This window comes from Dermacentor silvarum, chromosome 4, assembly GCF_013339745.2.
Source record: "Dermacentor silvarum isolate Dsil-2018 chromosome 4, BIME_Dsil_1.4, whole genome shotgun sequence".
Classification (NCBI taxonomy): Eukaryota; Metazoa; Arthropoda; class Arachnida; order Ixodida; family Ixodidae; genus Dermacentor; species Dermacentor silvarum.
This window is the reverse complement of record NC_051157.2, coordinates 65,044,642-65,059,297: the sequence shown is the minus strand read 5'-3', so window position 1 is coordinate 65,059,297 and position 14,656 is coordinate 65,044,642. Positions and strand designations below refer to the sequence as shown.

The 14,656-nt window shown below is 45.4% G+C and overlaps 1 protein-coding gene across 1 annotated transcript in view; it reads left to right on the top strand.

Moving 5' to 3' along the window:
• Nucleotides 1-14,656, top strand: part of LOC119448656 (uncharacterized) — a 56,336-nt gene that overhangs the window by 22,144 nt on the left and 19,536 nt on the right. Inside the window, exon 7 of the mRNA XM_037711886.2 lies at nt 4,892-4,998. Within this exon, the coding sequence (XP_037567814.1) occupies nt 4,892-4,998 (107 nt within the window). The remainder of the gene's footprint in view (nt 1-4,891; nt 4,999-14,656) is intronic.

Below are 14,656 nucleotides of genomic sequence, written 5' to 3'. Positions count from 1 at the left end.
AGTAATTAACTAAAAAGTTAATTAGTGCATTTTTGTTAATTAGTTGAATATTTGTTTCGATTTTTAGTGCTACTAATGTCCGCCTCTTCGAATAACCCAGCTCAACGATAAGAATTATGCTACCTGCCACAGGCGATTTTTAAGAATTCCGTAAAGGCCAATTTTTAACACCCGGTAAAACGGTTAATGTCGCCAAGAGCTTGACAACGCACACACGTCAATGATGGACAAAGTCTTGTCCTTGCACCGCCAAGCTGGAGTTTGCGCTGACCCGCGCGGATGCAATAAAGGAGAGCGGGATTAGGCTCATCATTTTGTTCGTATTCTTTAACTTATCATTCTCATCGGCAGCCCCATGGAAAGTCATTAAACCTTGAAAATTTCCAACTTTGCTTTCATTGTTAGTACCATGAAGACATGGGTACCAGACAAATTGCTGAAATAGGTACACAGCTTGAAGGTTAAATACAACGACTGCTACTTGCATTGACTTTCAATCACCGAATAAATCCACCAATGCCACGAAAGACAAGCCAACGTTGAAGTTAGAAAGAAGTGCGGATGTTTATTCGGAGGAGCAGAGTTACAGTGGAAAAAGAGAGGAACGTGTAGTGTAAGACGCTTGGAAACAATTCGAATGCCGATCAACAGTCCGCCATCACGAAGGCCAAGGAAACACCTAAGGTTAATGTTGTGTTTCAAGGTTTGAAGGAGCACTGACGAATATTTTCAAAGTTGTTGAAACACTATTACGCGCTTCTCGCTCGCGAAAGGATCAGACTTAGCAAGTATGAAGACCAGGCACAAATTTAGGGGATACTTTAATTTGATGGTAAAGCTAAGTGCCGGGCAGGCTTCAAAGACGTTATTAAAATGTCATGAAACAGAGCAAAATTTGCTGAACTCGTGTAGCAGTAAACCTACGCATGATAGTGTTGCTTACAATTCAACAACGAAGGGTGCTGCGCGCGTTTACTCTCGCTGCTCTGGCTCCTAGCAGCCGTAGCCGTTGCAGGAACAGAGTCAGTCACTGTATTGTTACGTGACGTCAAGAAAGGTCTACCTCCTGGATACTCAAAGCGAAGTTGGCTGTAGGAAAAAGCATTAAAATGAACGCTTTCTGTGGCGCTCTGCATGGAGATTGCGAGTTTCTTCTTTTTTTGTCGAAATTTAGAACGTTCGGACGTTGAATACCCACAAAAAATTTACTGGTCGAAATTGTCGTGTCAGTACTCCTTTGACTGGAAAACACATCGCCTATTTTCTTTTGTTCTTGTCAAGCTGTCCAGCCAGTCCGGGAATGTACACGCTGGTCTACGAGGTCGCTTTAACGTGGTACAACAGCATGTTTAGTCCTATGGTGGTCGCTGGTCTGGATGCATTTCTCAGTAATTTGTTATCGAGGTAACACTGACTGCTAGAATGAAAGGTTGCTACTAACGGAAAGAGCATGTTCATATTTTCAGTTCTTACGTTATAAAGCTTGTTATGACAAGCCCGCTCTTGGTTTACTGAAGTTTCCGTACATGGTCCTTATATTTCGAAGGCTTCGGCACGCCATGTAATGCCGTCACACCGGACGAAGGCGAGTATGAAATATCGCCTCTCAGTATATATATATATATATATATATATATATATATATATATATAACAAAATCAACATGTTTAGTGGTGTGCCAATATTCGAAACTTTCTAATAACGAATATTCGATTAGCTCCTTCAACTAAATTGTAGGTATTTTAACTTAGGGATAATTTTTTCAACTACTTTTCATCGACTGCACGCGATCAAAGCTAAAAGTGACTGAAAAAACAACAACAATAGGATACGTTTTATGGCATCCGCAGTGGACATAACGTGCTAGAGCAGGGTGCGTCGCTCAGTCAGCCAGACTTTACCGGCTAAGCACGATCATTTCCAATAAAATGTGGCTTAGACATGACATTTGGTAAAATGGGCCATTGTTGGGTACTTATATAGATGAAGCACCTGTTGCCTGTTTCCTTCTGGCAGTTCTAGCACTATCCGCTTCGTATTCGATTCGGTCTCAAAAATTGTTATTCGCACACTCCTAAATCAGTTTCGTTACAGCTGCGGCTCACTTCTGAGTAGCAGTTGCAGTGAACAAGGACGCAATCTAATCCTTTGATATTTCTACTACAGCTGCCTTTACGTGAATCCTGTTGTCATCGCCATCGCAATATATTTGTGCTTGCACCTGCGTACTGCATTCATACTGCGCGCTGCCTAGCTGCGTCCATGCGCAGATTCTGCGCACTGACTCTGCGACTTCCCCGAAATCCTGCGGTGCCTGCGCCTCTTGGGCTAGGAGGGTATACATATGAGGGAACGTCCCGATACTGACCTCGCTTCTGAGCAGCAGCTGGGATGCACAAGAACGCAATCTAAGCCATTGCTATTTTTACCGCAGGTTAGTTTTGATACACTTCTCTACTTCTTGTGCTGCTGCTGTTGCAGCTGCAGCTCTCAAGTCTATCTCTTGATTCCCGTTTGCCTTCTACGTTGACCATCAGCGCTGAACAAGCTGCGAAAAAAAATGAGAACCTTGAATTACTCCCTAACACTGCGATGTTATGGGTCCATGCGCTGGCGGAAGAGCTTTTGGAGCCGCCGAAATGTGTTTCGGGGCAGTAATGCGGGCTTTCGGAGCAGCTTTATGAAAGCAATTGCTGAATGTAGTATATGGAGTTAGTGAGCAAGCCATGGTAAAGTAATAAGTGGTCGCTCATTCATAAACTCAACCAACACATTAAAAAGGAGACCACCACTTCAATACAATCCTCATTACGGACTGCAGTGAAGCAGTAGTGTCCCAAGCTGTGCTTAAAAAGCACTTACGTGGCTTAGAAAAGCTCAGAAGCATTTGGACTGGCTACCTGCCTGTGTAGACTTCCGAGGCAGGCGTTTGAGAAATTTCAGCATGATCTCGCTGCTCGGAGCGTACCCCGTAAGACGGATAGGTCCGTAAAACAATAAGGTAAGTTGATAATACTGCAAAGGCTCGTGTAATAGGCTTTCCCTCCTCCCTCATGCACATATTTAACTTAAATCGGTAATTTCTTTTATTTTCGTACGATCACAGGGACACCGGTATTTTCTGCATCTTGTACTAGTCATTTAACTTTCTTAGTAATTTCCCAGCAACTAAAGTTCTGAGGAAGTTTGATAAAAGCGCTGTTAACGTTTTCACGTTTAAAGTTTTATGTTATACGTTTATATTAGGAATTTCAGTGATCATATTAGAACACAACTCCAATTTTTTAAAAATTCTTGTAGAGCGCTTTCATTTAGAGATATTGATAATTGAATTTGACGTTAAGGAGGCCAATTTCGCATTCATAGATGGGAGTTCCGGCACAAAGACCCCCTCCTCCCCCTTCCCCCCTTTGCCATAGCTAATTGCAGGACAAGATGGATGCCAACCTAGAGGAGATCCGATTTGTGTCCGTGCGTATGTGTGTGCGGCCAATACCTCCAGGCTTCTAGGCCGACGATGGAGCTACGGCCCTAAATCATCACGCTACGAAACTCCCGCCTCTTAATGCAAAATTAACGTACTGATTGCCAAATTTGATAATGAATGCACTCGTCAAACGATTTTGCGAATTTCCACCAAGAATGTCCGAGTAATCGGACAGTCTTTTTCGTTGCGTCTTACAATGACACCGGTCCGGAAAACTTAACCTTGCCTTACGAAGCGCTTCACTGAACTAACTCGTTGAAATACCGTGATGGTTGAGGACGCGGGGGCGTTTCATGCTTACTCGTCGCGCAGCCCTATGTGGGTCATGCATCGTCGGGAAGGGCATCATGTGCGCGCGCGGCCTTGTCTTGACGCTGTCAGATTAGGCCTTGACGGTGTCAGATGTGGGGGCCTTGCGCTAATTTAGTTTGCAGCTTTCTGCCTGGGCACACGCATAGGCCGTTACGTCCAGTAAGCGCGCAAACAAACTCAGCGTAGGGGTTCACGGTAGTTGACGGCAGATCGCCCGCGGACGCACTGAAACCAATCTCGCCTTCTACAAATGCCAGTCTAGCCAGTGAACGTTATATATCTTGTTCGTCAAAGAGGTCAGCCAGACCGAACATACTGGTGGCGAGCTAGACACAACGAGAAATTTCTGTCTAGGCAGCTAGGCAGGCTATACAGCTAGGCCTAACCAGTGCCACTTCGTCAGTATCCAGCTCGGCAAAAGTTGCGGTTTCGCGCGGAGTCAACGAAAAGCTTAGTAGTGGCCGTACGGCATTTCTAAAGCAGCGAAATCGTCTCTTCAGCGAAAGAAGGGGTAGATCTCTCGGATCCAGTGCAATCGCTTGCTGCCTCCTGAAAAGCCACTGGAAACGGCTGTCCCGTTGCCTAAGCAACCCGCACGCGGTGGTCCAGCGGATGCCCAGATATGTTGAAGGTACTAAAAAAAAAAAAGAAAAAGAAAAGAAAAGCTCTCCATACAACAGTATACAGGCAACAGTATACAATAGTATAGACGACGGTAAAAGATCATGATATCATCTTCCAGTGGCTTCCGAGGCATTGTGACATTGTCGGTAACGACCTCATTGACAAGGCTACCCGGTCTACCAACGAAACCATCCAAACTATTTCAATTCTACTAGCTAGGACGGATGGACCCAGCGATCCAGATCACAGTTAAACTCAAGGTGCCAAAAGTAACGACATCTACGGCGGCCGAACTTGTAGCCCTCCGTGCCGCTTTGAACTACGTCACCGATGAACCGGCACAGAAATAAGCCATGTTTTGTGATTCTAAACCAGCTCTTCACAGTCTCTAATCTACTTTACGTCACAAAACATACAAGATGATGGTATCCGACATTAGAGAAATGCACCATAGTGCTCTGGAAACAGGGCACGGCATCATCTTCGAGTTGCTTCCGGCTCACTGTGGCATCGTCAGCAACGACTCTGCTGACAAGGCTGCCCGGTCTGATCACGAGGACAGCCAGATGCTTCCAGTAGGTTTGGTGAAGACGGACGCGGCCAGGGAACACCGTCTTCTTGCCCGAAAAAAGACGCACGTTCTTTGTAGTTCACCAAGAGTGTCTCCAATTGCCGATTTCATAAGCTGAACCCTCGCTACGGCTACAATTAAGTGACGCGTCTAGCCTTTCCCGTTGGGAAGCAACGTTGCTGTACCGCCTATTGCTGAGAGTGACATTTACGAATGCTCGCTCATGAACCTTATTGCAAAGGCCTGTAGCCCGACGTTGGCCTAATGTATGTGCGAGGAAACCATTAAGTACCTGTTGTGTGTGTGTTCTCGCTACCACGTCGAACGGCTCTCTCTCTCCAGACAACTTCAATATGATGAACGGGAGGCCATTTTCCGAGTCAAAGATACTCGAACCATGACCACATCCGTCGCTGGCGCAATGATCGCTGGTGCAATGCAATGGTCATGCCGCTTGCCAAGTCCATGGGCTATAGGCGAAACATACGTGAAACCTAGCACTTACCGCGAGGTAGCAGCTACGGGCGCTGGGGCAGTCCGCAGCTGGCCACTAAACCACTCTAGACAAGTGTGTCCATTCTGCGCTTGTATTTAGGCACATTTTTCTTGCCTATATGTTTTTTAATGTGGTCTCTTCAAAAATTTCGCAAGGTTTAGATTTTGAAACTTGCAATGGTAAACTGTATTATTCTCTTGTTGTTCATGAAGAAAGCTCATATAAAAGATTGATATATTGTCAATGCATGCTTAACACTTTTCCTCAGAACAATATGTACCGTAGTATTCTATTGACATTCAAGCAGTTTTTCAACAACAACAGGAATCAGTCCCACTGATTTTGAGCATTGGGTTAATTCAGGCAATTCAAACAGGCATAACATTTTGCATATACAATCCATTTGGGAGTGCCAGATTATATTGTATCTTGAGTCCTTCCTTGCATTTTCTTATTTTCGTCGATTAAACTAGTTTAAGATGGCCCCTTTAAGCACGCTCTAACATTCATCTAACACAGGTTAAGTACATGACTTGCTTAGCAGATTGGGATGCTTGCTTTAATATCCTATGAAGGAACTATAACAGCTGCTCCAGTTGCATAGGTTTTTGGTAATTTTTAAGATAATGTGCTAAAGCAGGTAGAAGCATACGCATGTCAACGAGATTGGCCGATAGTTCTGATAGCTTCTTACTTTACGCTTGTCACTACGAGTACAAAATTGTAGCGCGCCCCTCTACCTTGTTTTAAACAAACAAATACACTCCTAACAACGTATTTATTGTTTTCCGTGTGGCTACGCCGCCACACTACGTACTGCAGCATTTTGATTTAAGCTTCTTGGTACAGATTCATAGTACATAAGAGCGCGAGACACATGACGCGAGAGTAGACGATGCCCAGGTCTGTTAGAATGATATGATGCTATCATGCTACTTACACAAGTGACTGCAGCTCCTAAAAAATTGTGGTGTCGGCTTACGTTTTTCGAAATATTCATAGGGGACTTCTATACATAATGACAGCACACGCGCCGCGATGGACGAACCAGGATAGAGCTAAGATTGAAGCTCACAATACAAATTCCATCCCACGTTCAGTAATCCCACACAGATCGTTCGCCGCTTCCTTCAGCGGAAAACGTGAGCTTTCGGGTTGGTGCTTGTTGCTGCGTTTGGTATAAAGATATGGCTAAGAGCAGGCACCGCTTAAGCACAATTATGAGGGATATACACACATAATTTAATTCAATAGCACTTATATACGGACACTCAAAGCGGATTTCTGCAGTTGGCGTCACTGTCGCCGTGAGGTTCCGTATGGCGTCAACAGCGATGAAATCGTCGCCGCGCGCCGTATGCTGCATGTGCGAGTGGAAGCGCGCGAGGAATGCGCGCTTTCACGGGGAGCGAACGCACGGCGGAGAGCAAACGCGCGTTCTGCGCCTTGCTCCCTGAAGGGCTGCAGAATTAAGCGTCTCTTTCCTCTTTTACAATCACCACATATATAGAGCAAGCGCGACTTCTTCGGTCGCGCGAAAGGCCATGGGGGGATGGGAGGGAGGGAGGGAGGGAGGGGGAGGCAACGTTTAGCTGCGGCACCAAATGCGTAATTTTATAAAAACATTGCGAGGCGAGAAGGTGATAAAGACTTCCGACGCTGCTCGACGAGTGTCCCGTTCTGATCTCATCGAAAACCTCCGAGCCGCCCCCAGGAGGCACCGGCTACAGTCACCAACACCGCGCGCGTTCGGTGCGAACGCGGGCAAGACGCCGACAGCGTCGACAACAGTTCTGCGCGTTGCTGGTGCTGCTGCATGTCCAAGTTTAAAAAGCTGATAAAACTACTATCCTTACTCCGTATAGCTCTCTACTAATTTGCTATCGCAGTTGTAGCTTTGCCTTTCGGGTGAAACTGCGACATTTTTTTTTTCAGAAGATGACACTAAGCACGGGTAGTGTGAAGCTCTCGCTACGCTGACCCGACGACTTCGCTGCAGCCGAATTCTGAATATTGCATATGATATGAGGATAACTATATGGGCTTGTTGATAGATAATATTGTGATTTGTTGTAGCGCAGGCAGAACGACACGAACCTAGAAGGCCCATGAGACAACACACAGCGCTGAACGAATAGCTGTGAACATCCGCCAGGTGTCCTGGCACTGAACTTCAGGAACCGATGTGACGCGCTCCAAGCCAAATTTAAACTTCAAGCGTTTTTAAATTACAAAATACGCGTAATATTTGGGGCGCTATAACGTAAAATGATTCCAAAATATTTTGATTCCAAACTCCTGATGTCAAATTTATGTAACCACCGACGCAAGCATCGGGCGGTGACCCACGGCGTTGTCTGAACAGCCCAATCAGACACTCTCCTCGTTTACAGGAGGTCACTTTGTTCGCTTTCAAAACCAATAAGATTGTCTACACTCAGCGGTATTTCTTATCTAATTGGCTGACAAGAGGCGAGGAGCACGCTCTAGTGGAGAGGGTTTCGATGGGGTTAGCCAGCACAGTGAAAATTGATAACCGCATGAAGAGGGTGGTGCCGGCTTCTCCGATTGGTCCGCTTCGCCTTACCTAGCTTGCGGTGGCTGGTCGAAAATCGCGGCGGCGTGCAACGGAAGGAAGAGAATGCCGCTAAAACGGATGCTCAGCAAGGAAGAGTTCGCAGAGCGATGTCGCATGCATGCCGATAGGGCTCGATAACGTTTCACTGCCACGCAAAAAGGTTTATCATGCGCAAATAAATACATGCTCACCGGCAGGTGCGAGTAGCGAGGACCTGAGTGATCGGCGGGCAGCCATCCTCTATTGCTTTCGGAACGGGGCACTCTGTGGCTATTCAGAAAAATTTTCAGTTTTGTTCGGCATATTAATGCATTTTTTTCGCGTACACGTCACTTTGACGTGGTGAGTTTTCGCGGTTTTGTGACGTCGCGTGACAGACAGGCGACGTGGGCGTAGCCAGAAAACATTGGACCAATAGCAGAGGGCTAATTGTGAAAAGGAATGATAATGTTTTTCTTTTGTGTGGTTTAATCATGCATAATCAGTGTGTACACGTTATATCAGATGGGGAGCTGTCGCGGTTTTCGTGACGTCGCGTGACAGACAGGCGAAGGTGGGAGTGGCTCGAAAATGTTTTCACCAATCGTGGAGGCTGATTTCAGAAATTGGAATCAAAACAGTTTGGAATCATTTTAAGTTACAGCGCCCTTGCTCGTATTAAATACAAGTCAATAATATCAGAACGCACATTTTTTTCATTACATTTGAAAAATTATGCGGCGTATGCCACAAAACCTGGCAGCAAGCAACCCTGAGCGTCGCACGAGCCACATTGTTGAAATCGAAATCATGTGAAATGAGCCCTCTAAGAATCGCATTGCGACGAGTGGGATTTCATTGATTTTTGTCGCTCCAGTCGCAGCATGTGAAACAGCCTTTACGCGTTTCTCAGCGTTCGCACGCACCGGCGCGCCATGCATTTCGGAGGCCACGCGCAGGCTTCGCGGTGGGTCCGCTAGATGGCGCCAAGTGCTCTTAGGGAAACGCGAAAGAGGAGTCTCGCTGCAATACACGCCTCATGCATAACTCGTTTCGACGGTGGCAATACGTTGTCTCACTATACTGATTCAATGCTAAACGTGGACCATCATCGTGAGATGGGTTCTGCCGATTTTTTTTTCTTTTCGGGAGCATTTGAGCAACGTTGCGACGCACCGTATTGCCAACGCCGAAACGCGTCATATAACTGTGTGTTCAGTACAGCCGGACTCCTCTCTCGCGCTTTCCCATTGGACGTGGGGAGCCATCTAGTGAGGTCGCCGTGAAGATCGCGCGTGGCTGACGAGTGAATTCAGACAAGATTGTCTGAATACGATGTGGGTTAGGTTCGGCCCAGCACCGGATAAAGTTTAAAGCATTTTTTTTCGTCCTTAAAGAACAACACATACCCTGCGGCAGATACCCAGTGACCAAAGTTGCCGTCCAAAACATTAATTGAAGAGAGGCACATACAAGGTGAAGTCAGAGAAATTAGTTGAAATGCTGCACTTACGCGGTGACACACACCCAGCGACACAAATTGGTGTCAAAGAGGTTCATTGAACAGCTGCACATACTTAATGTCACATACTCAGGGACCCAAGTTGGCGCAACGGTTGGTTTTGAACCCGGTACCTTCCGCACAGCGGCTCGATGCTCTACCCATTACCAGTGTTCCAAGTTGGAGGAAAAACAATCCGAGACACCGATATATAGATGGATAGACACCGAAACTGAGTGAAGTATCGTAATAATGTTAATTGTAGTAAATGTTCCCATTTAACATGTATGAAGCAATTATAGAAGTAAGAAGGTGTCCTTGTCGCTAAAGTCATCTTGCAATGGTGGACCTGGCGTCGTCGACACTATCGTGACGTCTTGACAAAGAACAGCATATGCTGACGTCGTGTAGCGATAAGGCTAGGTATGATGGTATTGCTCATAAGAAATAAAATAAACAAGGGTGCTGCATGCGTTTTTTTTCCTGGCTACGCTCACGTGTTGTTGCTGCAGCGATCGCAGGAATGGAGAAAGTCAGTGTATCTGTGATGTCATGACCACCTCCTGCGTACCAAAACTAGTTTGTGGAAACAAGTACAATAGTAAATTATTTTTAGCGTTCTGGCGTTCGCCAGTACTTTAATGCGAAGGATTCTTTCCCCCATTCTTTGGACTTTTTGGTAGGGAGGTAGGTTCCTATATCTCCCCACGCTTTAATAAAAATAGTCGCAGTTTCGCCAGAAAGGCTAGACAACGATTTGCGCTAACAAATTATTTGACAGCTATACGATGTAAGGATCGTAGTTTTTTCGGCCGTATAAAATTGTAAACATTCGCATACTAGCTAAATTAACAAGCGTGGTGCCACGCACGCACAGGAAAAGATGAACAGAGCTCACTCGTTGACCGCGGACAATCGCTGTCAAAACGCTGGCGTTTTAGGGGAGAGGCATAAGCTCAGCCACAGACCACAGGCATTTTACGAGAGCAGTTCACTGGCGATTTAGGTCACCATAAAGTTCACTGCAATTTTGCGATGACTCCAAGAATGGTAAATTTATTTATTTATTTATTTATTTATTTATTTATTTATTTATTTATTTATTTATTTATTTATTTATTTATTTATTTATTTATTTATTTATTTATTTATTTATTTATTTATTATGCCTCAAATGCCCCAGAGATGGGGTATAACATGAGTGATGGGCTTAGTTTAACAAAACAGTGATTCGAGAGCAGCCTTGAAGTGATGTGCGTCGGAGTGGTGCGTGACGTCGGCAGACAGACCGTTATCCAGTGTCATACTGGATAACCAATAAGTACTGAATGATGTGTTCTCAGCAATCGCCGAATATTTGCTGGCCAGCAGCTTGGCAACACACTATGACACACGAATAAAACGCGCTCGCTCGCTCAAAGTAGTCGTAAGGTGGCTAAAACTCGCTAAATTTAGCGACCTTTTTTTTTTTTTTTGCTAGGTTAGCAACGCTCCCGTAGCCGTCTCTGCGTTAGCCCTTTGCCTATATCAGCAAACGTAAGGTCGTCGACGCGCTACATCAGCCGCCGTCACGTCGTCTCACATTCAATACGAACACACCCGAAGCTAAATCAGCTGGCGGCGCAAACACGGACTGGAAACTGAATAAGTATCACCGCCAAATCTGGCGCCCTCAAGGCATGCAAGTCGCTTAAGCCCGACAACTATAGTATCCGGTGCGTGTACAGGTGACATTGAAAGTGAAAGCGATAAAAAAGCGTATATACGCTGGCAGAACGCGGCAACAGCGAGCAGAGAGGTTATCGGCTGTCTGTCATCGCTGAGTCGGGTGAAGTGGGGCAAAAAGAAAAATACAGTTCGTCCTCCTATCCTTTTACCTTGTCACACACAGAGGTTTGCAGTTGAAGTCGTGATTTCGCGCTCCGGAAAGTGAGTCCTTCCTCCCTTACTTGAATGCTTCTGATTTAAGTATAATTACAATGATGCAAGAAATGAAGACAGTAAAAAAGAATAGATGTCGATGCGTGTGGCAGGGAGCGGCGAAACAGATGAAATCACTGTGCATTTGTAAAAAAATTATGGGGTTTTACGTGCCAAAACCAGTTCTGATTATGAGGCACGCCGTAGTGGGGGTCTCCGGAAATTTGGACCACCTGGGGTTCTTTAACGTGCACCTAAATCTAAGTACACGGGTGTTTTCGCATTTCGCCCCCATCGAAATGCGGCCGCCGTGGCCGGGATTCGATCCCGCGACCTCGTGCTCAGCAGCCCAACACCATAGCCACTGAGCAACCACGGCGGGTGTGTGCATTTGTATGTAATCGAAGTGCTCGCCACTAGCTGTTTTGACGTCGGCTCTGGCATACACACTGTAAATAACTAAATAACAGAACAGGTACTAAAGAACGAGGTAGCCGCCGTGCTATAGGGTCACTTCTAAGAGAAGTTTTTGATACGTCGTCGCTTCCGAGGCCTTTAATTAGCTCCTGAAATTTTATTATACCTAAATATAAAGACTTGGGTAAGCTTATGAACGTTACATCGCTATAGGGCGTTATACCTCGCCAACATAGGCTACAAGGTCTTGATAAAAAATATCGTTAAGCATTTACAAACTGCAATAAAAGAACTAGTTCCTGACTATACCAAACTTGTGGCACAAGGGCTTATTCACATTGAGCAATAAGTTGGCCAACCTTGTCCGCATTTGCCAGAAAGAGAGAGAGAGAGCAAGGGACTTAACAGATAAAAACTTTATTGCGAGCTGGGAATGTTAGCCTAGAGAAATGCCTCACATATGTTACTCCAGGTAGAGGATCAGGTTGAAAGATGAAATATAAATAGAAGAGAATGACAGAGAATAAGCATAAAAATAAAAAATAAATTCAAATAAAGAAACAAAATGAAAAAGATGGCTCATTGGCGGCACAAAAGCAAGAAAAAAAATAAAAAAAACAAGGAAACATTCAGAGAAGATTGATATGCGAATGGAGTTGATCCCGCAAGAGCTGATTAAGGCCTGTGACTCATAATACGCTAGAGTGTACCGTCGGCGGCCGTCTCATACTGGATAACCAATAAGTATACGGGCTGATGTGTTCTCAGCAATCGCCGAATATTTGCTGGCCAGCAGCTTGGCAACACACTATGACACGCGAATAAAACGCGCTCGCCGGCTCAAGCACGCTCAAACATGCTGGCAGGCTCTTCCATGCCCCAAATGAATCGGCCATCCTGTATCACTTCTATTGTGTATTTCTTCTTCTTTACGCTTGACTTTGGGCTGAAAAGGAAAAAAAAATACCTGATGGTAGCGACACTCAGGCCGCCTGCTGTATGGCGTCAAGCCAATACGCGAGGTCTGCACGCCCAAACATCGGTAGAAAACATAGCTCCCCCAAATGCACGCAATGCGGGTGATAGATACCTCAATGCACTACACACACTTTGGGATTGACGAGGCCGTCAACATCAATTTTTTTTATTTACCTGTGCTGCCACGCAACATAACGTCAAAATGAACTGGCCACATATAAGTATACATGCAGTTCTATTTAGGCTTAAAAAGAACGGAGACAATTGATCAGTTGAGATTGATAAAGCCTATATTGAAAACTCTGTTTTGGTTCATTTCGCGGTAGTATAGGTTGAGTATTAGAAGAGGCTATGAAAGTAAACGTTTCATTTCTTGAATTTCGCGCCAAAAGACCAGCCCTGGTACGTCAGTGTGACGTAACCAGTTCCCCCTTCTTTTTCGCATTTGGGCCGTTGCGCAACAATAAAAGTTAATGAATCGGCTAAGTTTACTCATCGGCTCTTTTATAATAGAGTATAGTCTATGCTTCCAGATAAAAAAATAACTAGGTCCACGCAGACGCCTTCAGAATGCATGACGTCACAGCGAACTAATCGGAAACTTCAAGACAACATCGCCACCCGTCTTTTATTTCTGCGTCTTTTCTGGCTCACCATACTTCTTCTAATGGTAAGAGTGGTTTTTTGTGAAAGGGCTTTTGACAAATACAGCTCAAGTTATCTTTGTCTTCAGTGTTCATTTGAAACACTACGTAAATGACCACACAAGTTGGAGGAGTGGCTGACTAATTCAACATCGGTGTGTGTGTGTGTGTGTGTGTGTGTGTGTGTGTGTGTGTGTGTGTGTGTGTGTGTGTGCACGCGTGTTTTCTTTTTCTTTTAGGCAGAAAGTAGGCATCAAATACACAGCAAATGTCACGGGTTACAATACCTAATGTGTGTGCTGCAGACGCCAAGAATGTTCTTCGCGAAACGTTTGTGCTTCGTACAGACACGTGGTTCGACGAACGCGCAATGTCTTCACTCCTGCACAGAGTTGGACCATTTCAGCTGTTCTCACTTAATCAAACGATTCACCGCACGTTCGATGCACTGCTCTACTGTCTAAGCTCAGAAGCAGCCAACAGACCTCTTATTGACGAATGTCACCAAATTGCAATGTCTGGGATAACTATGATGCTTCAGTGGAGGTCATTATCATACAATGCGCTCAATATGCTAAACAGCGGGTTCATCTGCATGACCTTTCGAACATCCTGGACAGATTTCCTCTCGCAGTGAGCAAAGTGCTTGGATCGTAGCTATGCTTGACCGTATACCGTTGCCTATTTCGGCCTTCACCGCAGGCAACCGTTACGGCAATGGTAGTACTCTCAAGCTCATTATCGTGCAGTGCGCTGAGCAGGTACAAATTAAAGTGAGTTCGGTCGGCATTCGTGCTGGCTACTGAGAAACAGGAAACTTCTTTTTCATGCAAAAAAAAAAAAAAATCGCAAAAGACGTTCTCTGCGACCTTGAAGTGAAGGTTTGCCAAGCTGTACATACAGACACCGACAGTGAAAGGCCGACTATAGCGTTAACAGCTACGGGGACTAAGAAAAGTAAGAACCAGATCATCAAGGGCACGAAGCGAGAGTGCGCTTATCGCGTGCAAGGACGCTCGAAAAGAAAACCAGCTGCGTGTAGTTTGGTTTCATTGAGACGATGCAGACACGTCCGGCTTCAAGTCTAACGGTAGAGCGGACACGGTGTTAGCTGAGAGCATTTCGATGGTATAGTGCTGCTGCGACAGT